Here is a 25,104-nt window from a genome sequence, read left to right as displayed (position 1 = left end):
TGTCTAAAGACAAAATACTCAAGTGGACCCCTCGGGATCAAGAGCAGTTTGCTAATCTTAAAAGGGAGCTAAGTCAAGCACCGGTTTTAAGCCTCCCAGATTTAAAGCGGCCATTCCATTTATTCGTTAACATACATGAAGGAACGGCATTCGGAGTATTAACTCAGGAATGGGCCGGACAAAAGAAGCCGGTGGCATACTTATCGAAGCTGTTGGATCCTGTGAGCAGGGGTTGGCCAAGTTGTTTACAAATCATTGTCGCTGCTGCCTTATTACTTGAGGAAACGAATCGCATTACCTTTAATGGAGAAGTTGTCTTATATGCACCTCATAACATCAGGGGAGTGTTACAACAAAAAGCAGAAAAATGGCTTACAGATAACCGACTATTGAAGTATGAAGGAATACTCATAGAATCCCCTAAATTTTCTTTAAAAACTATTGGAGCAGTTAACCCCGCTGAATTTTTGTACCCAGGAGAAGGTAATGAACTATTACACAATTGTTTTCAAACAATTGAACAACAGACACGCATTAGGCCAGACTTAGAAGAAGAAGAACTACAATGTGGGGAAGTATTATTTATAGATGGGTCATCACGAATAGTGGAAGGTAAACGATTGTCCGGATATGCCATCGTTAAGTTGGAAAAAGGAGAATTTAAGACAATAGAATCAGGCCCCCTGAGTGCCAGCTGGTCAGCTCAAGCCTGTGAGCTGTATGCATTGTGGAAAGCATTAGTGTCACTGAAGGGAAAGGATGGAACTATATATACAGACTCACGCTATGCGTTTGGAGTGGTACATACCTTTGGAAAAATATGGGAGGAAAGAGGATTTATTAACTCACAAGGAAAAGAATTGATACACCCGGAATTAATTCGGCGAGTTCTGGGGGCATTGAAAGTGCCGAATAAAATAGCAGTTGTACATATAAAGGGACACCAGCGAGGTACAAATTATCAAGTCAGGGGAAATAACGCAGCTGATATAGAAGCAAAACGAGTGGCAGGCAATTATAATACGATTTTGACTATACAACCAGTACCTGTTAGTAAAAATTTGAGTTTTGAGTCTGCAGAAAAGGAAAAACTAGAACAAATGGGAGCTAAGGAACGGGATAGTAAGTACATATTACCAGATGGGAGAGAAGTCTTGCCGAAGGGCATAGCACTCGAAATATTTTCAAAAATACACAGTAAAACCCACTGGGGAACCCAGGCGTTAGTTGATCATTTCAATCAACAGTTTGCCTGTATAGGCGTATATAATATAGCAAAGACAGTCACAGCAGCCTGCGAGACCTGTCAAAAGGTTAATCGAAACAACACGAGACAAAAACCTCTTGGAGGACGTTCCCCAGCATACAGACCTTTCTCACACATACAAGTGGATTTTACTGAACTACCCAGAGTAGGGCGTTACAAATATTTATTAGTAATGGTGGATCATTTAACACATTATGTTGAGGCTTTTCCTACCTCCAAGGCAACTGCTAACCAGGTTACTAAGGTATTACTTGAACACATTATACCTAGATATGGAGTACCTGATGTAATCGACTCAGACAGAGGAACACATTTTGTGTCAAAAATTGTTAGAGATCTAGCAGAAAACCTGGGAATTAAGTGGGAATACCATACGCCATGGCATCCACAAAGTTCGGGAAAAGTTGAAAGGATGAATGGAGAAATCAAAACTATTTTGACTAAATTAATGATAGAAACCAAACTATCATGGATCAAGTGCCTACCCATGGCACTATTAATACTCAGAACCAGACCCCGAGCAGATGTAGGAATATCAGCGTTTGAGATGGTATATGGAATGTCCTATAGAATTGAAAGTCCACAAACAAATGTTTTAATTCGAGATCGTGTAATTAATGAATATGTTTCACAATTAGCAGAGCATCGTAACAAACTTTGGGAACATGGGCTGATTGTGCAACGACCTCCATTGGACTTAAAAATTCACACTTTCAAACCGGGGGACTGGATATTAGTTAAAACATGGAAAGAAGAAACCCTAAAACCCAATTGGGAGGGACCTTATCTTGTTTTGCTTACAACAGAAACAGCTGTCCGGACTGCTGAGCGTGGATGGACTCATGCCAGTCGCGTTAAAGGCCCAGTGACAAGACCCCACTGGAAAGTAATCAGTACTCCAGGTGACACCAAGATAACCCTGAAAAGATAAAGTAATGATAAAAACTTTGCTTGATCATTTTGTCGCATTACCTTTTGGTATAAAGTGTGTATTGTTGTTTATATTCGCAATAATTATTTCTCTCTTCGTATATTATATATGGAAGCATACAAAATGTACTAAAGGAAATTGTTAAACTCATGCAACCACACAATATTGAATATAGAAAATATGTTGATATAAACACTCTAGATATACGAATTAAGTATAATAATTTGAACCGCAATTGTTATCCGTTTGCTTGTTCCAAGTGTATGGTATGCCAGGATAAATGGTGGACTCACTGTGAATGTGGATACCCTTCAATAGGGGTTTGCACACAGTGTTGGAAAATCCAAAGAACTCTCACTGAGTGAAAATCAAAGCAATTAGAGTCTAAACAAGAAATTATTTAAGAATCCCATGAGTGGTGGGAAATTTTTACCAAAGGAATAAACCCTCAATATTATTGTTACTATTCCAATGAACCAATCCCCTTTGTAACTGAAATCTTGGCTATAAAGTGTAAGAAGGGAAGTACCAACTGTGCCTTGCCTCATCCCATTAGTTAAAGCTGTAAAGTGGGAAGCCTATATAAACAGGCAGAAAGCCCAAAACAGCTGTTCTCCTGAAGAATTCCCTTGCTGCCGAGAAGATGGTACACCCCGTGGCTCGAAGCAACCGAGTCGACGGGCGAGGCAGAGGAGGAACAAACTGTGGAGAAAAGAATCAGAACAATGGGACACAAAAGCAACAATGGCCAAACTTCCCCAGGGATGATAAAAATATACTTAAATTGGCAAAATTGACAGACACCTTTTTTTCTGGTGTACCGCTAGTTTTGTTATTGATAATAACCCAAGCAAATGGAAACCCCCATGAACCAATGCTCTGGAAACTATATAACTTACAGGAATCTAGACTAATACAAAATCAGACCTCTCCGGGAAATTGGAATTTTACTGTCCAATTAGTCTCAATGATTCCGGTCGATATCCAGAGAGGCTGGGAGGCGACGGAAGCCAACTCCAAAGCCTTCTATGTGTGTCCAGCTTCCAATCCTGGAAAGAGTTATTGCAACTATCCAGGCCATTTTTATTGTGGTTATTGGGGTTGCGAGACAATAGCCTCAGACTGGCCAACAAAAGGAGACAAATATATAAGTATCACTTGGGGACCTCCAGGTTGCATTCCACCACAACATGGATCTGACGGCTCCGGGGTCTGGGGATCTGTAAGGGGGGTGAAATCATCTCCATCAGAATGCGACAGAATAGAGATTGAAGTTAAACAACCAGAAGATGACACATGGTTAATTGGCCGTACCTGGGGAATTAGATATTGGGAACCTGGAGCAGATAGAGGAAGCTTTTTCAAAATAATAAAAGAAAGGATACCCCACGATCCTTTACCAGTAGGACCAAATCCGGTCCTGAATCCACCCACTTTCTCTAAAAAAAAGGTTGTCCCCGTGAACATCGCAACCCCTTCCCCAGACTCCTTCTTGAAAACAGCTAATGGTACCATGACTGAATTCTCCTTATCCAGGGATTTAAAGTTGTTAGAATCCAAAGACCCTTTATGGAATCTAATGCAAGCCTCTTATCGTACCCTTAATGAAAGCAAACCAAATTTAACTGAAGAATGCTGGTTATGTTATAATATTAGACCACCATATTTTGAGGCAATTGGAAAACCAGGAAGGATTCGATGGTCTAACGGTTCAAACCCACGAGAATGTCCATGGGATGGCCGGAGGAATCATACGCAAGGAATTACTATTCAATTAGTAACGGGTCAAGGAAAATGTATAGGTACAGTGCCCGAAAAGTATCAGCCTTTATGCAACCGAACAGTCACTAATACCAATATAGAGAAACACAAAAATCAAAAGGACAAATGGGCTATCCCGACACCAGGAGCTAAATGGGTTTGTTCAGACATCGGAATAACGCCTTGTCTATCTCTAAATGTGTTTGATCAATCTCAGTTTTGCGTGCAGGTAATTATTGTTCCTCGTCTAATCTATCACACCTCGGAAGAAATATTGCATCACTTTGAGGGAGACCGGAATAGACAAAAACGAGAACCAATTACAGCGGTAACCCTAGCTACACTACTGATAGCGGGTGGAGTTGGAGCAGGCACAGGTATAGCCTCTCTAGTACAAGGTCAGGAATTACAAGGTTTGCAAATGGCTGTAGATGAGGATTTAGCGAAAATAGAACAATCTATCCAAAATTTAGCCACTTCAGTAAAGTCTTTATCAGAAGTAGTACTACAAAATAGAAGAGGATTAGACCTATTATTTTTGAAGGAAGGAGGGTTATGTGTAGCTCTCAGTGAAGAATGTTGTTCTTTTGCTGACCATACGGGAGTCGTCCAAGACACCATGTCCGAACTTCGGAAAAGGTTAGACCAACGTAGAAAGGATCGTGAAGCGGGCAGGTCATGGTATGAAAACTGGTTTAATGTTTCACCTTGGCTAACCACTTTGTTGTCGGCTTTAGCAGGACCGCTTATTATGTTGATCCTGGGACTTATATTTGGGCCTTGTATATTACGCTATATTTTTCATTTTATTAAAGAACGGTTTGACACAGCTAAATTGCTTATTTTAACCTCGAGAGTAGAATATGAAAGTGTATCTAATAATGAAGATGAAAATTATTGTGAATGTATTATGCCATGCGAAAATCATTATTGTGAGTGCTATAATAAATGTCGAAATTGTGAAAAAGAAATTGTTTACAAGAATGAAGATGAAAGTAGCACCTAATAAACAATAGGATAAAAAGAAAAAGGGGGGATTGTGAGAAACTGTGGACTAAGGTATTGTTTATTAAGATTTATGTTAAGCTCAATGTAAAATTAGACGACAGAAACCACTCATGCAAACAACCACTGGACGCCGCCTGTGTGAGATAAGATAACTGTAATCACTCACACAAACTTAACCAGATACTGCTCATGCAAGATAACCACCAGATTTCCAGGAAGCGACAAGAAACAGGACAAGACGGCCCATATAAGGATATATGAGTAAAAGATCAACTATGAGACAAAGAGGGAAGACTTCTTACTTCAGCCTCAACAAATACCAGGAGGCAGGAAACGACCCCCCTAACAACAACTGAAGCATGCGCGGAGTACCTCCACTACCTCATGAGCACGGAAGTAAAGATGTATAAAAAGGGGACTATTTGAACTACTCAGCACGGCAGTTGGCGGAGCGCAGACTCCCCTGCCGTCCAGCGCTGTCTTTGCTCATATTCTACTTGCTATAATTAATAAAGAGTGAATTATAGTCCATTGTGGTCTCAATTTATAACAGACCCTATAAATTGCGACCACAAGGGAGACCCTTTGAGCTCTCCTGGATCGCAGCGGGCCTGTGACCAGCATCTCCCCTGAGCTGGGACGCCTCTCAGGTACCAAACCCTTAAGGTGTCGTCTGCTCCAGACGGAAGGCCAGGGCGAAGTCCCCCGCTTGAGTCTCAATTATCGCCTGTTGAGGAATGCCAAGGCATTGGGAGTATTTGCTCTAAACTCGAGAGGGAAATTTTCTTTGAGCTAGCTTCTCTTTACTCTGTGTGTGTGTGTGTGTGTGTGGGTACGTACCCTTGTTTCTGTGTGTGTATGTCCGTTCTGTGTTCATTCTACTGAATCCAAACACCTTTGTTTCTGTATGTTTGTCCATTTTTGTTATGTGCATGCATGTGTATATATATATATATAGGTACCGTTAAGTAAGTTAGTGTGAATCTTGTCATTTTAGAATCTGAATAAGTCGCTTTTCTTTCTTTTAGTATTTCTATTATTATTTTATAATAATAAATTGCTGTTAGTTATTAATAAACCTAGATTTCTTACTAAATATTACCGTGTCAATACTTTCATCCGCGACAAATTGGCGTAGTCGGCAGGATGACAAGCAAAATCACCAAATACTTACAAAAACACGGTATCCAACCAAATCCCACCTTCCCAGAGGATTGGGCTTATAATAATTGGCACAACTGGGAAGAGGTAGGAAAACAGTTAACTATTGCTCGAGGTGCAACTAAATTTGGGAAAAATAAAGGTATGATTTGTAAAATGTTGGGAGTGTGCCTGGAAGCTGCCTGTCATGAATGATAGAAAGTTAATCGTAAAATACAAAATTTACAAGATGAGATTACAGGGCACAAATCCACCAATCTGCTGTTATCGATTAAAATAGAGCAGCTGCAACAGCAACTTAAGGAATCCCAATTGAAACAACAAAAACTGGGGGGAACGTGTTGAAATGATGCTAATGCAGTCTCTGAACCCCCTGATATAGTTGAAACCAGAAAATTAATTGTGTCCCCTGAAGACTGGGATGGTAACATTTGGAGCGATACACATAATGACGACTCAGACAAAAATAATTATTTGCAGCCGCCTGAGTCTCCCCCTCTTGCAGTCAGACCAATTATTAAACCAGAGGAAACAACAGGACCTCGGGGTGGTGTGAGAAGTCGCATCAGCAAAACAACCCCTTTTGATCCAATTCAAATAGCCAATTTACAAGATCGTTACAGCCGTAAGCCTGGAGAAACTGAAACTGAATACCTATGGAGAGTTTCTCTAAACGGGGGAGATAGAATTTTACTAGATGGCAATGAAGCCAGTGGATATTGGGGTCCTGGTGTCTTTTTGGATGCTGGTCCCAACCCCCCTAATGACCCCCACTCACTAACAAGCAGAGTGGCATATTGGGCTGGTGGCATTGATGCCTTAGAGAGAGGAGAACCTCTGTTAATACCTATCAAATCTCTAAATGACCTCTCTGCAGCTTTTACAAAAGCTGCCTGTATTCAAGCCATGCATCAGCGTAAACCTACTGATGTTCCTCTTTCGGCAACTGTAGCTCCTGCTATACTTAAAGTACTGATAAAAGGAGCCCCTGCCATGCTCAAACCTTTTCTCATTGCAAAACGGGATGAGATCCAGAGAGACTTAAATTATAATGAATTGGTAAATCTAACACAAACTGTTGGAAATAGTGGGGAAGAAGAATTAGAACCAAGAGTATTACCCACTTGGGCAACTTTAGTACATGAAACTATAAATCATGCCCGAGAAATGGGATGGGATGAAATTCCCAATGAAACGAAAAAACATAGGTCGCACTGTTAGGCAAATTAAACAATTGCATCAAAATAATTCTCAGGAACAAAATCCCTCTGACCGACAGTCTAGGGGTCAGGAGTGGAGAAATGAACTGTGGAAGCAAGCATTGTCACTAGGAATTCCTAGAGCCGGGATTCAGAGACAGCCTACCAGCGTCATTCTGAGTCTGATTCAGGCATTTCAAAAAGGTATGGCTTCAAATGCTCCAACCCCCCCCCTCCCCCCCTCACCAGCTCCCAGAGAAAAAAAAAAAGATAACCCTTTCCTCCCTCAAGAGGATCAGTTGCAAAGCACAAGATCAAAAAACTGATAAGGTCCGGACGGCAACTGGGCCTGCCAGTCCGGCAGGTAGAAGCTTATCAGTGGATAAATGAGAACGGCCCTTACATTTTAATTCCAGTTGGTCCTCAAAAACAATTAATAAAATTTTTAATTGATACTGGTGCACAAATTTCAATAATTACACAGCGAGATGCCAATAAGCTAGGCATACGACCTGGCCGGCGAAAGGTTAAAATTACCGGAGTTACAGGAATTAGCACTGTGTGCCAGACAGCAAAAGTTAATTTACTGCTCCCTGGCGAAAATGTGTAACATCTCTTCGCTTTGCGATCAAGGAGAATTATGAAAATATCCTGGGTTTTGATGCACCTCCCTTCACTGAAGATTCACCAACCGAGGGTGTCTGGTTTTCTGATGCCTCGGCAAAAAGAGTGGATGGTAAATGGCAATATAAAGCTGTTGCATTAGAATCAAAACAGGGAAACAACTTATTGAAGAGGGTGAAGGCAGTGCTCAAGTAGGAGAGTTAAGAGCAGTTGTTTTGGCAGCACAAAATGAAGCAAAAGCCATTTATGTAGACTCTTATGCTGTCTGGGCAGGTGCCACACAGTGGCTTTGTCAATGGGAAGCCCTAAACTGGGAGATAAATAAATCACTAATCTGGAGAACTGAAGACTGGCAATTACTATTAACCATAGCCAGAAAAACACCATTCCAAATAGGATGGGTAAAAGCTCATGCTAATGACAATAAACCAGCTACAAATTGGAACCAAAGGGTGGATGGATTGACAAAAATTAGGAAAATAAACATTGAAGATTCCTCAAACCCCACATGGTATCGACTAGGAGAATGGTTACATCAAAAATTAGGCCACACAGGTCGAGAAGCACTTTACTTCTCAGCCCAAAGCCGGGGATGGCCCCTCAGTAGGAAAACATGTGAAACCATCCTCACTGAGTGTCCTCAGTGTAAATTAAAATTGCAGATGGACCATCCTGCCAAAGCACCACCTTTACACATTAAAGAGGGAAAACTTTGTGGTCTACTTGGCAAATTGATTACATTGGTCCTTTAAAATCCTCTGCCGGGTACAAATATATTTTAACAGGTGTAGAAATAATATCTGGACTCCTTATAGCTACCAAGTGCCAAAAGGCTAATGCACAGAATACTATCCAAGGCCTTTCCTCATGGTTCTCAATTCTACCTGTCCCTGATTCTATCCAGAGTGACAATGGCTCACACTTTACTAGTAAAGAAGTACAGGAATGGGCAAAGCAAAAAGAAATAAAGTGGGTATTTCACACACCTTATTACCCACAATCTAATGGTATAGTTGAACGAGCCAATGGACTGCTGAAAAAATATCTTAAACCACATGAAGGACAATGGGACAGACGTCTTTCTGAAATTTTACAGCAGTTAAATAATCAATATGGTCCCTATGGAAGTCCAATTACTCGAGCCTTCTTAACACTTTCTTCAGAAAAAAACCTAAACAATGAGCACACCTGGTCCTCAATGAAAGCAGGACAGCCTGTGATGGCAAAAATACCATATGTAGGAACAATACCAGTAACCCTGGTCAAGCCACGAGGATTTCTAGCATGGGATGTTATTGATAATAATGGAATAAAACATAAAATCAGTACTAGATGGATTTATCCAGCATCCTAAGGGGTAACCTGTTCAGCCTCCCCCCCCCCCCCCGAGACCGTTCTCTTTTCTTTCCTTTTCAGAAATAACTGACTCCACCAACGACACCGTGGAAGCAGACACCATACCCAGCAAGTCCACCAGTAGCACTGTGGGAACAGCCCTCATCTTCAATATGAGACTCTTCACAGCATTGCACCTACCCTTTCTCTCCCTCACCATCATACCTCGATTGCTACAACGATGGTGTCTATACGGCTCTTCTTCTCTCTTCCTTTTTCTGCTCATGAGAGTAAAGACACTTACAATGGCTCACACATCAAATCCTTGGGATCTTGCATTACTGAGATACACTGGAAGCATCAAAACACTACAAGACAGGTCTAATTGGTCAACTTTCCTCACTACACAGAAGGTGATAAGATTATTGCATTTGTCCTCACCATACGCAATGCCTCAGTGTACAACATATACCCAATCCTTGCATTAGGACTAAATCACAATTGAAACATACTCTGTCCCTCAGAACATAAAGTACGGGCCCACTAGAAAGAGGGGAAAATGGCACACAATTGATGTAAATGCATGTACTGTGCGAGAACAACGAGGCTTCATTTGTGAAGAAAATACTCCTGAAGTTCAAGACATTTGTCTTGACACTGAACAAAACATTTGTCACTTTGAGATCCACCCAAATGAAACCCCTGAAAGCGTAGTCATATATGTTGGAAAAGGATGTGTCTGCATGCGAACACGATGTGATTCCTTATTAATAGATGGTACTGTCCATACGACTCCTCCAACATCCTGACTTTATCGACTTCCTGTAACAAGCACAGAAAACTGGACAAAAGACTCTTATCACGGTCCAACATGATATAGAAGAAATACATCAAGTGTTAACAAGAGTCAAAAGGGATGGAGAACATCAGTGGTGGGAAAGCTTATCTGGATGGTCACCCACTGCAACAGGACTGTTTAATTCCATGTTCCACCTGGTCATGATTTTCTTAATTCTAATTCTAATATGTTTACTGCTCATAATTGTATTGTATATTAAGGTTTGGAGGATGGTTAAACAGATTACTCAGTTACAGAAGTATCCCCGTATGTACACCATCCCAAAATAACTTTTTTTCTTTTTGAAGCTAATCAAACACAAAATTTCCTTCAATTGTAATTGGATTATGGCATCCTCTGTTTATAGGCATAGAGGCAAGAGGCAACCACACTGCCACTCTATGGACAAGATAAATTGACTTTAGTCACGGGGTGGATTGTGGTGGTGCAATTCTTACCCCCCCCGCCCCTCTTTGTTGGGCTGCTTGGTGCTAGGTGCGATTCCACCCACATCCCCCGAGCTATACACCAGTCTGTGGAGATAAGGACTGACAATGTTAACGAGCCTGGCTCCTGCCCCTCCCGATTGCTCGGAAATGGTTAAAATGGCCCATCAACTCCTAAGGGCCTGGCACACCTGTGCCTGGGATGTGGTCAGATGGGAACAATAACAGAGTCGCACATTAATCAAATTCTTTTGTGACTGCTGGAAGGCACCAGAAGGTATTTGACAAAAGTCAATTATCTTGGACCCTATAAATGGCGACCACCAGGGAGACCCTTTGAGCTCTCCTGGATCGCAGTGGGCCTGTGACCAGCATCTCCCCTGAGCTGGGACGCCTCTCAGGTACCAAACCCTTAAGGTGTCGTCTGCTCCAGACGGAAGGCCAGGGCGAAGTCCCCCGCTTGAGTCTCAATTATCGCCCGTTGAGGAATGCCAAGGCATTGTGAGTATTTGCTCTAAACTCGAGAGGGAAATTTTCTTTGAGCTAGCTTCTCTTTACTCTGTGTGTGTGTGTGTGTGTGGGTACGTACCCTTGTTTCTGTGTGTGTATGTCCGTTCTGTGTTCATTCTACTGAATCCAAACACCTTTGTTTCTGTATGTTTGTCCATTTTTGTTATGTGCATGCATGTGTATATATATATATAGGTACCGTTAAGTAAGTTAGTGTGAATCTTGTCATTTTAGAATCTGAATAAGTCGCTTTTCTTTCTTTTAGTATTTCTATTATTATTTTATAATAATAAATTGCTGTTAGTTATTAATAAACCTAGATTTCTTACTAAATATTACCGTGTCAATACTTTCATCCGCGACAATACCTCAGCTCCCAACACAGCACCTCGGTGTGCTGGAGAACTGATGATACAAAATCTAACATACTGACTGCAATGCTGCTTCAGGTAATTGATAGAAACATGGAAGAAATGCAGACATTACTTCCCAGCTCATACTAAGCCCAGGGAAGGCCATACTTCTTTCTTAGAGTCAGGCTTCCAGGTGAAACACAGAAATTGACTCAACAGTAAAGTTTTTTTACTGTTAAGCAGCTATTCTTTATTAGCAGCGCTGGGGTCGCCCTGGGGATTCTCCACCATAAGGGCTCCCAAGAATTAGCAAGGGACATCAGTTTACATACACACAAATCATACATATTCATTACATTTCCTGGAAAGGGGTGTCTTATGATAATGAGTTCCCGGAATGCATTTACATAGTCTGAGCACGTGTAGTAAAAATAGAGTGAGGGTCTTCGGTGGTCGAGGGAAGAAGTAAGTAGTCTTCTTCACGGTGTTCGCCAGTTGACCTTCTTTCCAGAGCATGTGCTGTGAAGTAAAGTCCAGGTGTCTTCTTCCTAAATCAGCAAAATCATCCTCCCTATAATCGGGTCTCTGTGTCCTTTTGTTTGAGTCCCCCTTATCTTAGTTTGCCCATTCTAGGAGTTGCCCAAGTGTCTATTGAAGGCCTTGAGTCTGCTATCAGTGATTTATGTAGGAAGTGTTTTAATCTTGTCTAAACAGATAAAGGGGCCTAGGGAAACAGTTAAGGAGTCCTTGGGAAACAAACGAAGCAAAACACAAGCAAAGCTTTCATGCATCACAGTTTAGTCTTAATCAATAATTGTCAGAAATTAATTTGTTTGAGCCCTTTCACAGGCCAGCCCTTTCTCACAAAATATATCCAGAGGAGGAAAGGGATATACAGCCCAGAAGTTGTATGTTTCAGGGTGTGAGAAAGCTAGGTTTAAATATTTTCCAGTCTGAAAATACATCTGCCACCTTCAAGCTACCTGTGCTAGCCATGGGATATCTCTGTGTGCAGAGAAACCTTAATTAGGCAGTATTTGTGTGGCCCTGTAGAAACCGTTTTACTTTGTATCTTCAAAGACAAGTGACAGTTCCCAGATACTCCTTCTGGTACTTCAGTAACACTCCTCAGAGCCACAGGAGAGTCTTTATCACTAGCTGGCTAAAAGTCATTCTCATCCTGTGAGAGACAGCTTGTAGCTCCCCGAAACAGTACGTAGGGGTCATGGTCATTAACTCAACAAGCTGACTATTGGGCAGGAGGAATGAACCCCTTGGAAAGGGGGGATCCAGCATGTATTGAGACCCCAACCATAAATCACTTCACTAAAAGTCTGCAGAAGGCTGCTTGTCTCCAATTAATGCATGACAGGCGTTTAGTTCCGCAGCAGCCTTCCCTGATGCTATTAATAACTGACATAGTGAAAACTCAATAACCGGAGTTATTAAGCAGGTATTCCTTTATTATGGCGCCGGGTGTGTGGGGGATCTCTCCTCCTAACACACACACACACACACACACACACGTTAAAACAGTATACATACATATGCATAAGTTTTCTGAGAAAAGGACAGAGTATTCAAATGATTTCCCAGAAATCGTTTACATAGTTCCGGCCCCAACCACGCATGCTCTGTAAAATGTGGTGGTGGTCGTTGGGTGTTCTCTGGTGGTCGTTTGATGAAGGCTCGAAATCTTCCTCTCTGGTAAACTTCTGACCTTTTGCTAGTTTCTGCTGAGCTGTGTGCTTTGGGTGGTCAGAACCGGTCTCCGTATAATCCCATTGTCTTCTAGGCAGGCTGTATCTTTCTTATCTTCAAGGACCTGCTGTTTTTATCAGTTCTCTGCAGCTAGGTGGGCAAAAGGCTCAGAGTCTTAAAGGTACAGATTAGTTATTAACTTTTTCCCCTCATCATTTCTAACCCCAATAGAATGACTCTCCTCATTCGGGATCTGCCTGACTCTTTGAAACTACAAGTTCATTTGCAGTACAACTACAAGATCCTTTGCAGGATGCATTAACTGCACAGGGAGGGGAGACAGCCCGAGGAGGAGGAGCCATGACTTGGGGAGAGGTAGCCCAAGAGTTAATAAATTATGGCAGAAGGATGGCCCTTATGGGGGGAAGAGGTAAACCTAAGCCCTTGGTAGGTAGATTGGAACAGCGGGAAAATCGGTCCTAACCCCCCTCCTCCAAGCCTCAGGGGCAAAGAGAAACCTATTGTGGGCTGAAGGAATTGTATAGGGGATTCTCCAGGATTTAATGGATGGTATGTTTACTGTGGCTTTAGAAAAGCTCATTTGAGCGTGGAAAGGGAAAAGGAAGGTGCCCCCCCCAAACTGAGCAGACCTCTCGAGACAGTAGGAGGGCAGAAACCTGATACAAGGAAATGATCACCTGCTTTGCAACTTATTTACTAATAGCAACTTATAATGATTTCTGAATATTGCTTAATAATCCTGCTTGCCCTGACTGTTCTGTGGAAGCTTACCAAGGACTACTGTGTTCATCAAAACAAAGCAGTTTTCTGTGGAAACTTACCAAGAACTACAATATGTGTAGTTGCCTGAGGGCAGTAGCAGCAGCAGTTTTAAATATCCAGGAAGCACGGAAATTCACATTGGGCCAGAAAATCACAGTACTAGTATCCCACACAGTGTCTGCAGTACTAAACGTGAAAGGAGGTCACTGGCTTTCACCCCAAAGGTACCTGAAAAACCAAGCCCTCCTAGTGGGATTGATTTTTCTGAACTCCCAAGAAAAGGGGGGTTTCGGTACCTTTTGGTCCTGACAGATACCTTTTCTGGGTGGCCAGAAGCATTCCCTTGACGAACTAATAAAGCCAGAGAAGTAACTAAGGTATTGTTACAAGAAATAATACCAAGGTTTGGGGTTCCAGCAACGATGTCATCAGATCGGGGATCACATTTTGTGGCAAAAATTGTCCAGCAGTAAACTTTTAGGAATAGACTGGCAATTACATACCCCATATAATCCACAAGCAAGTCGTCAAGTAAAAAAATGAATCATTTAATTAAATTACAAATAGTAAAACTAGGCCAGGAAGCTGTCTTGTCCTGGCCCCAAGCATTGCCCTTAGCCCTTCTAAGGTTCAGAACTAAATCCAGAACTAAGGAGGGATTAAGTCCTTTTGAAATAGTATATGGGAGACCATATATGATACAGGCAGGAACATCAACCCAGGTTGGAGATGAAATACTAACAGATTATGTTATAAATCTACAAAAGCAGCTGTGGGAAATAGAGAAATTGGTCCTGATATAGGAATATTAAGAAAATTAAATATATAAATATAGAATAGTTAACCATAGTAAACTTGAATTGTTCGTTTAAACTAAAAATCCTTTTGGGCTGTAAGAGCAAGGCATTTCTGAACTGTGAGAACAAAGAACAAGCATACATAAATAAAGATAGAGGCCCCAAGGACAGAGGATGTAGCATTAGGGTGACAAGAGATATACGGGCATTTTATGACTCAGTAAAGTGAGACTGGGGCCTCTGACACCCGGAGATGGAAGACATCTGTGTACCCAGAGATGGAAGACATCTGTACCCCCGGAGATGAAGGACATCTGTGATCTGTAATTCAAGAGGATGACTCCCCATTCAAGGATGTGCACTGCATATCAAACACGGGGACCAATTACCAAAGGATGCGCATCACACATCAAACATGGGAACCAGGAGGGATGGCTCCACTCAAGGATGCACATCGCATCACGTTTCCGATAAGATGGAGGAAAGCATGACAATGTTGATACATTTATGGCCTAAACAGATGACTCCTATCTCAAGGATATGCATCACGTTTCAGATAGGGCGGAAGGAACTGTTGATACAGAAACTTTAAGACTAATTACACTTCGTTATGAATATGTATATTTGTATTGTAAGACCTTATGAATATGTATAAGTTACCTGCATTTAAGTCGTGGGTTCACTGGCCTAGGTGTGCACATTTGGTGGAGAGATCCCCCGTGCACCCAGCGCTGTAATAAAGAATGCCTGCTTTCTAACACTCTGACTCTTGAGTTTTAGAAAGTTCTTCTCCGACCGGCTTTTACGGTATCAGTCCTAGGGACCAGGGCTCGAGGTCTGGACAGGCCTGTACACAACATTAAACCTGGTAATTATGTATATATCAGATCTGTGAGAAACGCTCAGTTGCCAATTATCAACGGCTCAGACAGGATGTGGTGTGAAGCACTCTTTATTACGTTCTTGCAAGACCGGGCGCCCCATCAAGTGGACGCGCCTACCAGCCATCATGCAATGGTTTATATCCCTTTCTCCTGACCGCCAGTTCCCTCCCCTGATTCCTCATTGGCTGAGTACTACAGGGTGTACAGACTTCCCGAACCGCCTACCGATACGCCCCTTCATGTATGTGTTCATACGTTGCATGTTCATGGAAATGAACCTCGGCTTTCTCCAGGGCGGAGAAGTTAATATGCATGAGCTCATCACGCAAGCGTACTAAGAGGGAAATGTTCGAAATTCAGGTTCCCCAAGTCTTTAGGTATCTGCATCCATCTAAAGCCAGTTCCAAGTACTGGGTCATCACAGTTGACAAAAAGACCACTTGCCTTCTAGCCCTAGGCCAGGGATTTCAATGGTTGTGAATTGCTCTTGTTGATTGCTTTGGTGAATGCTCCTGCCATTCCCATCAGGCTTATTATGCGAAAACAACATTCTTTCCCTTACAATTCCCCCCTGTTTTTATTTATACTCTTGTTGCTTTTCCCATATTCTCAGAGTATTGTTCCATGAACATTTTTCGAGTGTTGACAACATGATTTCACATCTTTTCTCTGATGACAAGTCATCTCTTGCATCTTCATCTCCCTCTTCCTCTAGTAACAGCACCTTGTCAAGATAGGGGGGTGGTTCCAGAGGCATCTGTTTTGACAAGGCGGTTTCAATGAGACGCTGGACCAATCCTCGGACGCAAGGGATTATGCAGCATCCTACTGCTGTTAAGACACCTGCTACTACAATCAAAGAAGTGAGGATAGATACAGCCATTCCCTTGCATTTCCCAAACCAGGAATCCAACCACCCAGTTAGTGAACTGTCTATTCCTGAATTCTCTGCTAGTTCGTCTGTCAAGGTAGTAAGTCTCTGTAATGCTTTGGTGATAGTCCCATCAGGGGCTGTGTTATTTGGGATAAAAGTACAGCATTTGTTCCCCAGCATTACACATACACCTCCTTTCTCAGCTAATATCATATCTAGAGCTATTCTATTTTCCCAAGCCATTCTACTTGTGGCATCTAGTTGCTCGGCAATCCCCTTTAATGCATCTCTGGTGTAATTTATAAACCTCTGTTGATTATAATAAATATAATTTATCCAGTCTACATTCTTATTTATAGTTACCCACCAAAATAAGAAGGACTCAACCCCTGCTGATATTTGATTCCTTGCCTTATGCTCATCTGGGACCCCCCGAGGAACTCCAATAGAGTCAATGTATATTCGATCATCAAATGATACTCCTAGGTTGCTCTTTACTCGTCTACCTGATGGCTCTGGTTTTCTTTCAAATGCCAGGGAAAATGGGATGGCCAATTGAACAATTGCACACGTTCCCCTCCAATCTGCTGGTAGAATGGGTCGCAGGATCTTTCCTCCACAATACCACCACAGGTCTGCTCTGGGGATACTTAATGCTGAGTAGTTTCCCGCACCATCGTTAGTCACATTCAAGGTTTTTGTGCACAAGTTGAATTCTCCCACAAATCTAGTAGCCTTCCCACCCTGTCGTGAGAGACAAGCTATATGGTTACTGGAGACGGTGGAGAAAGTAGGTGCTATCTTGACATCCTTGTTCTGTGTGGCAGGAAATAGCAATGCTAAAGACTTGCAAGTTTCATTACCCCAAGCAGCCTTCTCCTGGTAGAGGGCAATCATGCACCGCATGCCTCGTGGATCCTGAGTCCAACCCAAGGGGAAGGGAACAACTTGTGCCGTGGGTCTTCCTGTTCCACAAACATAGCAATTGCTATGATTTAAACTCTGTACTGTATATTTGATCCATTCTACCCAGGCATTTGTATCCCCATATCCTGTCTCTATTTCAAAAGTCTGTTTAAGATCTTTTACCTCCACAACTGCCGTGATTTTAGGGTCATTATGGAGGCTCAGTCTTCCTTCTTCAGGGGACTGAGTGGGCTGCCTCTTTTCCTTAATGATCCTAGGTGGTAATGCCCATACTACTATTCTAAATCTCGCTACAGGGTCCTTCCCTGCTACATCTGCTCCAAGGCCATAAGTGCGATCTACAAGGTTATCAGCCTTTTTGATGGTTATTACTATGGGATTACATTGTAAAGATGAGCAGGTGGAACTGGGGACCCCTTTAGATATACTTATTTGATCCTTTAATGCCTTTTCTGTATTGGACAGGGGAGGTGTATAGGTCCATCCCTGGTAGGTGGTAGTCCACCATTGTGGTGGTTTAGCCCCTGCCGGGGTCTGAGACCACGCGGCCGCTGCCCCTCCCCCACAAAGGGAGTGAAATACAAAGCCCCAAGACTGAAATAAGGAAAGGTTTAATACAACAATGCAATAGCAACACAACAAACAACAACAATAACAATAACAGTAATAGTGATAGCAATTAAGAGAGCAAAATAGCTACCAAATACAGCAGTGAGAGGAGCAGATGTACAAAACCACACGTGCACCGCGCTCCCACACCAGGAAAAATGTGACCTGCCAGGATGTGACGTCCGCATGGTATCTGAATAACCAGGCTATAGCTCCCCCGCCACTGCTGGGGAAACTTAACCCTATCCTGGTTAAACCAGGACATAATCCACCCCTTTATTCTATACCATGTGCGTCACATCCAGCTGCCACTTAGCAATTAGCATTGACAAGGAAAAATTAACAAAAACACAGTATAACTCACGGTGTGTTTTCACCCACAATCAAGTCCCCTTGTGGCACGCATCGGACCTCTCCATCCTTTTGCATCACCCACCAGGTGCACCCAGGTCCTTGAGCAAAAACAATCCCGTGGATGGGTTTGCCTTTGATCGGCACAGGACTAACCCAGACCATTTTTCCCAGCAGATCCCTCATGCGCACCACAGGGACTTTATCCCCGTCTACAACACGTGGAAGTTTTGACTGAGCCGGGCCAGCTCGATTGGCAGATCCTCTTGTGTTCACTAACCAAGTGGCCTTTGTCAGATGTGTGTCCCAGTGTTTGAAGGTTCCACCCCCCATTGCTCTCAATGTAGTTTTTAACAGTCCATTGTAGCGCTCGATCTTCCCAGAGGCTGGTGCGTGGTAGGGGATGTGGTAGACCCACTCGATGCCGTGTTCTTCTGCCCAGGCATCTATGAGGTTATTTCGGAAGTGAGTCCCATTGTCCGACTCAATCCTCTCTGGGGTGCCGTGTTGCCACAGAACTCGGTTTTCAAGGCCCAGGATGGTATTTCGGGCGGTGGCGTGGGACACTGGATAAGTTTCAAGCCATCCAGTGGTTGCTTCCACCATTGTGAGCACGTGGCACTTGCCTTGGCGGGTCTGTGGCAGTGTGATGTAGTCGATCTGCCAGGCCTCTCCATATTTATATTTCATCCATCGATCTTCATTCCGCTGGGGCTTCACCTGCTTGGCTTGTTTGATTGCAGCACACGTCTCACATCCATGGATGATCTCTGCGATGGTGTCAATGGTGAGGTCCACCCCTCGATCTCGAGCCCACCTGTATGTTGCATCTCTGCCTTGGTGGCCCGAGGTCTCATGGGCCCACTGGGCTATGAACAGTTCACCTTTACGCTGCCAGTCCAAGTCCACCTGAGCCACCTCAATCTTAGCAGCTTGGTCCGCCTGCTGGTTATGTTGATGTTCATCAGTGGCCCGACTCTTGGGTATATGGGCGTCCACATGGCGCACCTTCACAACGAGGTTCTCCACCCGGGCTGCAATGTCCTGCCATACTTCAGCGGCCCAGATGGGTCTGCCCTTGCGTTGCCAGTTGTTCTGTTTCCATTGCTGCAACCGCATCCACAGGGCACTTGCCATCACCCACGAGTCAGTGTAGAGATAGAGCCTCGGCCACTTTTCTCGCTCAGCAATCTGCAAAGCCAATTGGGTGCCTTTCACCTCTGCGAACTGGCTCGATTCACCTTGTCCCTCAACAGCTTCAGTGGTTTCTCGTGTGGGATGCCACACTGCAGCCTTCCATCGTCGATGTTTTCCCACAATGCGGCAAGACCCATCAGTGAACAGGGCATATCCCTTCTCCTCCTCTGGCAGCTCGTTATATGGTGGGGCCTCCTCAGCACGTTTCACCTCTTGTTCTGGTGACATCCCAGAATCTTTGCTCTCTGGCCAGTTCATGATCATTTCCACTAATCCTGGGGGGTCGAGGTTCCCTATTCGAGCCCGTTGTGTTATCAACGCAACCCATTTACTCCACGTGGCATCTGTTGCATGATGTGTGGAGGGAACCTTTCCTTTGAACATCCATCCCAGCACCGGCAGTCGGGGTGCCAGGAGGAGCTGTGTCTCAGTGCCGACCACTTCTGAGGCAGCTCGAATTCCTTCATACGCTGCCAGTATCTCCTTCTCAGTCAGGGTATAGTTAGCTTCAGAGCCTTTGTATCCCCGGCTCCAAAAGCCTAGAGGTCGGCCTCGGGATTCCCCATCTGCTCTCTGCCAAAGGCTCCAGGAAGGGCCATTCTCCCCGGCTGCGGTGTAGAGCACGTTCTTCATCTCCTGCCCTGTCCGGACTGGCCCGAGAGCCACTGCCTGGGTAATCTCCTGCTTAATTTGTTCAAAGGCTTGTTGTTGCTCTGGGCCCCATTTAAAATCGTTCTTCTTGCGGGTTACGTGGTAGAGAGGGCTCACAATCAGGCTGAAGTTTGGGATGTGCATCCTCCAGAACCCCACAGCACCCAGGAAAGATTGAGTCTCTTTTTTTGGTGGTTGGTGGGGCCATGGCTGTTATCTTGTTTATCACCTCCATTGGGATGTGGCGACGCCCATCTTGCCATTTTATTCCTAGGAACTGAATCTCCCTTCCAGGCCCCTTAACTTTCTGTCACTTGATGGCAAAACCAGCCTTCAGGAGGATTTCAATTATCTTCTTTCCTTTCTCAAAGACTTCCTCAGCTGTGTCCCCCCATACAATGATATCATCAATGAACTGCAGGTGTTCTGGAGCCCCACCTTTCTCCAGTGCAGTATGGACCAGTCTATGGCAAATGGTGGAGCTGTGGTTCCACCCCTGGGGCAATCGATTCCAGGTGTACTGGATACCCCTCCAAGTGAATGCAAACTGTGGCCTGCACTCTGGTGCTATTGGGATGGAGAAGAACGCGTTAGCAATGTCAATTGTGGCGTACCACTTGGCTGCCTTCGACTCCAGCTCATACTGGAGCTCTAGCATGTCCGGCACTGCAGCACTCATCGCTGGCGTAACTTCATTCAGGCCACGGTAGTCCACGGTCAGTGTCCATTCGCCATTAGGTTTTCTCACTGGCCATATAGGGCTGTTGAAAGGTGAATGAATCTTGCTGATCACCTTCTGGCTTTCTAGTCGACGGATCAGCTGATGGATGGGGACCAGGGAATCTCGGTTAGTACGGTACTGTTGCTGGTGCACCGTCTTGGTAGCAATTGGCACTCGCTGCTCTTCAACCTTAAGTGACCCCACCACCGAGGGGTCCTCTGAGAGGCCGGGTAAGGTGGACAATTGCTCAACCTCCTCCAGGGCAGCTATACCAAAGGCCCACCGCTACCCTTTTGGGTCTTTAAAGTACCCTCTCCTGAGGTAGTCTATACCTAGGATGCACGGGGCATCTGGGCCAGTCACAATGGGGTGCTTATGCCAGTCCTTCCCAGTTAAGCTTACTTCAGCTTCTAATAGGGTCAACTGTTGGGATTCCCCCGTCACTCTGGAGATGCAGATGGATTTGACCCCACTGTGGCTTGATGGCATCAGGGTGCACTGTGCGCCAGTGTCTACCAAGGCCCTATATTCTTGTGGTTCTGATGTGCCAGGCCATCGGATCCACACCTTCCAGTAAATCCGATTATCCCTTTCCTCCACCTGGCTGGAGGCAGGGCCCCTCTAATCCTGCTCACCATCACTCACTTGATCTAAGAGTGACTCCTGCAGGAATGACTTCCTGGTCCCCTCAAGAGGGTCAAGCATACTGTTGGCCATTCTATTCTGTCTGGGGGATTTCTGACTAGACACTGGAGCTGCGTCTCTCTTGGAAGACTCCCCTTTCATGGTGGTCTTCCCTTTCAGTTGCTGTACTCGTGCAGCTAGGGCGGAAGTGGGCTCTCCATGCCACCTTCTCATGTTTTCCCCATTGTCGCGGAGGATAAACCACAGGGTGCCCCGTAGTGTGTACCTTCTACTGCCCTTCTCTTGGGTGGGGAAGCGTCTGCTTCTAATAGCTGAGACATCGGCCCGTGCAGGTGGAACATAGTACATGTCCTGTTCCACTTTCTGGAGCCTCTGAGACAGTTCCTCTACGGCTGAAACCAAAGCATGTTGGGAGGAAGGGAGACTTCCCTCATATTGCCGGAGCTGGATAATCACTTCGTCCACTGTCTGAGTCTGGGTGTCTCGCCACCAGGACGCTACTGCTAATGCTTTGGAATGTGCCTCTGGTCCACTTTGCAGGAACTTCCGCCACATCAACTGTGTGCAAGGGACCTGATCTGGATCCATTGGTGACCCCTCATCATTCAGATCACCATAGATCATGTCAAACACAGCCATTTCCCTGAGGTTTTGAATGCCTTTCTCCATGTCGGTCCACTTGCCTAACCGACATAGAGCATCATCCTTGTGGGGGTACCTCTCCCTCACACCGAGCAGGAGTCGCCTCCAAAGGCTGAGGGTTTGAGCCTGTTTCCCTATTGCCTTGTCAATACCAGCCTGCTTGGCTAAAGGTCCCACCTGATTGGCCTCTCTCCCCTCCAATTCCAAACCAGCAGCTCCACTATCCCAGCATCGGAGCAGCCAGGTGCAAATTTGCTCGCCTGCAATGCGGCTGAAATCCTTCCGCATATCTCGCAACTCACTTAGGGATAGAGATCGGATGATTACCTCCGGCTCTTCCTCCTGCTCTCGTGATGGGCCTGGTTCATTATCACCCTGTGCACTGCGAGGGGATTTTTTGGTATATTTGGTTTTCCGTATCGGGGCAACTGATACTGGTACTGCTTGTCCCTCTGGCTCAGCTGCTGTGCTGGTGGAGGCGACCGGTACTGGCGCTGCCTGTCCCCCTGGCCCAGCTGCTGTACCAGCAGGTTCACTTTCAGACCCTGCAGCTCTTTCGCCCCCTTGAGGGCAGTGATCAGTGTTAAGGGCGATGCGGTAAGCATGGGCAAGCCCCCAGCACATTGCAGCGAGCTGCATCTCCCGGGGTTTGCCTGATTGGCAGCACACCTTTTCCAAACACTCCACCAGTTTATCAGGACTCTGCAATTGTTCGAGAGTAAAATCCCAGAACGTTGGGGGTGACCACTCACTCAGGTACTTGTCCATCTTCTCCCACATACCTAGCCATTTATAGCTATCTGCCCTCAGGGCAGGTTTCTGGGTGGTGCTATTGTTGGAGAAATACCGCATGGCCCAAAACAAGATCTGGCAGACATTTAGAAAGCACAGAGCCGCAAGCACACTGGTCTGGGTGCTCCAGGGATAGCTGAAACTCTCAAAAACCAAGAGAATCTCTTCCCCTGGCTCACCCATAGAGGGGGTGAGACCCCAAACAAAAGACCAGGCAGAAAACAGGTACCAGTTCACCCCCACAAGCAGCGAAACGAGCCCATTATAAGCAGACAGTAACCAGTAGAGCAAAATAAAGCCCTTGACACATTTTCCACCGACAATAAATGCCACTACTAGGAGCACAGAGTGGACATGAGGATTAATCCAGCCCCACCACGCAAGCAAATTGCCCATCATTGCAAACATTTCTTATCAAACAATACAAGTAAAACCAGAAAAAATTACACCTAACAGATTGCTCTAACACACTTCTCCTTTTGTCCTTATTTCAGTCTTCTCCAGCCCCACGTTGGAGCGCCAAAGTTGTGGTGGTTTAGCCCCTGCCGGGGTCTGAGACCACGCGGCCGCTGCCCCTCCCCCACAAAGGGAGTGAAATACAAAGCCCCGAGACTGAAATAAGGAAAGGTTTAATACAACAATGCAATAGCAACACAACAAACAACAACAATAACAATAACAGTAATAGTGATAGCAATTAACAGAGCAAAATAGCTACCAAATACAGCAGTGAGAGGAGCAGATGTACAAAACCACACGTGCACCGCGCTTCCGCGCCAGGAAAAATGTGACCTGCCAGGATGTGACCTCCGCATGGTATCTGAATAACACGGCTAGAGCTCCCCCCCCCCCACTGCTGGGGAAACTTAACCCTATCCTGGTTAAACCAGGACAACCATACATGATCCCACCCAGGACATGGCAGCCCCCTATAAATTTGTGTCTCAGGGCATAGATATTTACTTTCACTACTTAGTTGTCTTTGGGTTTCAACACCTCCACAGTTCAATACCTGACAGGCATCAAATTGGATAGTTTGGGGTCTTTCTGTCCTAGTTACGTTTATCCAAAGTTTAACAGGATACCCAGCCCCTCCCTTCCACTTATCATCTGTCTTCTCATTTCTATTTATACTGTCACTTGTATCAAGGCTCATGGCTATTAAAGTAATCACTGCCATCCAATTTCCTCCTAACATCTTTACCACCAGACCCTTTAAATTTTTTTTTTTTTTCCAGACCGTAACCGCAATTGCTCCTACTTCCAATATTTCGCTTATTCACATCTATAAGGTAGATGGATGCTTTTTCTTGCATGTCATCCATAGAGGATCCTCAGTAGTCTGGACTTGCCATTCACAGAGTTCTTCTGGGGGTTCAACTGGTCCTTTGATTCGTGTATAATGTGTCTACCCTTTCTCGGCTGTTCGTACCGCAGTCTCTGTAGTCAAGAGGACTTGGAAAGGTCCCTCCCAATCTGGTTGGAGCTTGGCCTCCTTCCAGGACTTGATTAGGATCCAATCTCCAGGTTGCAACTTATGAACTGTGAATTCCAATGGTGGAGTTTGAGCTAATAGTCCTTGATGCCTGAGAAAAGATAGTGAAGAAGACAGCCCAAGTATATAGTTTTTAAGAAATACATCCTTTATTTCAAATTGTGGAGGTTCCTTATTTCTTCCTAAGTACGGTAGTCCAAAGAGCATCTCATAAGGGGAGATTCCTACATCCTTACGAGGAGCAGTTCGGATCCTCAATAAGGCTATGGGTAAACACTTAGTCCAAGGCAGTTTGGTTTCTAATACCAGCTTGGATAATTGTCTCTTTATTGTCTGATTCATTCGTTCCACTCTCCCAGATGAAGGAGGGTGCCAAGGAGTGTGGAAATCCCAAGATATGTCTAAGCTTCTCATTAAGTCCTGTAATACCTTTGAGGTAAAATGTCGTCCCTGATCTGAATCAATATTTTCTACTATCCCATATCAAGGAATAATTTGTTCCAAAATTATTTTGGCCACTGTCGCTGTTGTAGCTGAACTTAAGGGGAAGGCTTCCACCCACCCAGTCAAATGATCTACTAACACCAACAGGTACCACACTC

At 44.5% G+C, this 25,104-nt stretch overlaps 1 protein-coding gene across 1 annotated transcript; it reads right to left on the bottom strand.

The window, feature by feature from the left end:
- Positions 1-13,013: 13,013 nt before the first annotated feature.
- LOC141917595 (uncharacterized) lies at positions 13,014-24,163 on the bottom strand. Its single transcript, XM_074810937.1, has 4 exons — positions 23,971-24,163; positions 16,259-17,851; positions 14,987-15,075; positions 13,014-13,181 (listed from the first exon to the last, which is right to left on the bottom strand). The coding sequence occupies exons 1-4, from the start codon at positions 24,161-24,163 to the stop codon at positions 13,014-13,016; spliced, it is 2,043 nt and encodes a 680-aa protein (XP_074667038.1).
- Between the last annotated feature and the right edge of the window lie 941 nt (positions 24,164-25,104).

This window comes from Strix aluco, chromosome W (genome assembly GCF_031877795.1).
Source record: "Strix aluco isolate bStrAlu1 chromosome W, bStrAlu1.hap1, whole genome shotgun sequence".
Taxonomy (NCBI): domain Eukaryota; kingdom Metazoa; phylum Chordata; class Aves; order Strigiformes; family Strigidae; genus Strix; species Strix aluco.
The sequence above is the reverse complement of the archived record's forward strand: the minus strand, read 5'-3'. Positions and strand labels throughout refer to the sequence as shown.

What these genes read in the sequence shown, in the direction of transcription:
- LOC141917595 (XM_074810937.1), bottom strand. Translation starts at nt 24,163, where the DNA reads ATGAGCCTTGATACAAGTGACAGTATAAATAGAAATGAGAAGACAGAT. An exon ending in CTTGTCATCAGAGAAAAGAT is followed by an intron (nt 15,076 to 16,258) that starts GTGAAATCATGT and finishes TTTGATATGCAG; the next exon opens with TGCACATCCTTGAATGGGGA. An exon ending in CAGATGTCTTCCATCTCTGG is followed by an intron (nt 13,182 to 14,986) that starts GTACACAGATGT and finishes GACCACCCAAAG; the next exon opens with CACACAGCTCAGCAGAAACT.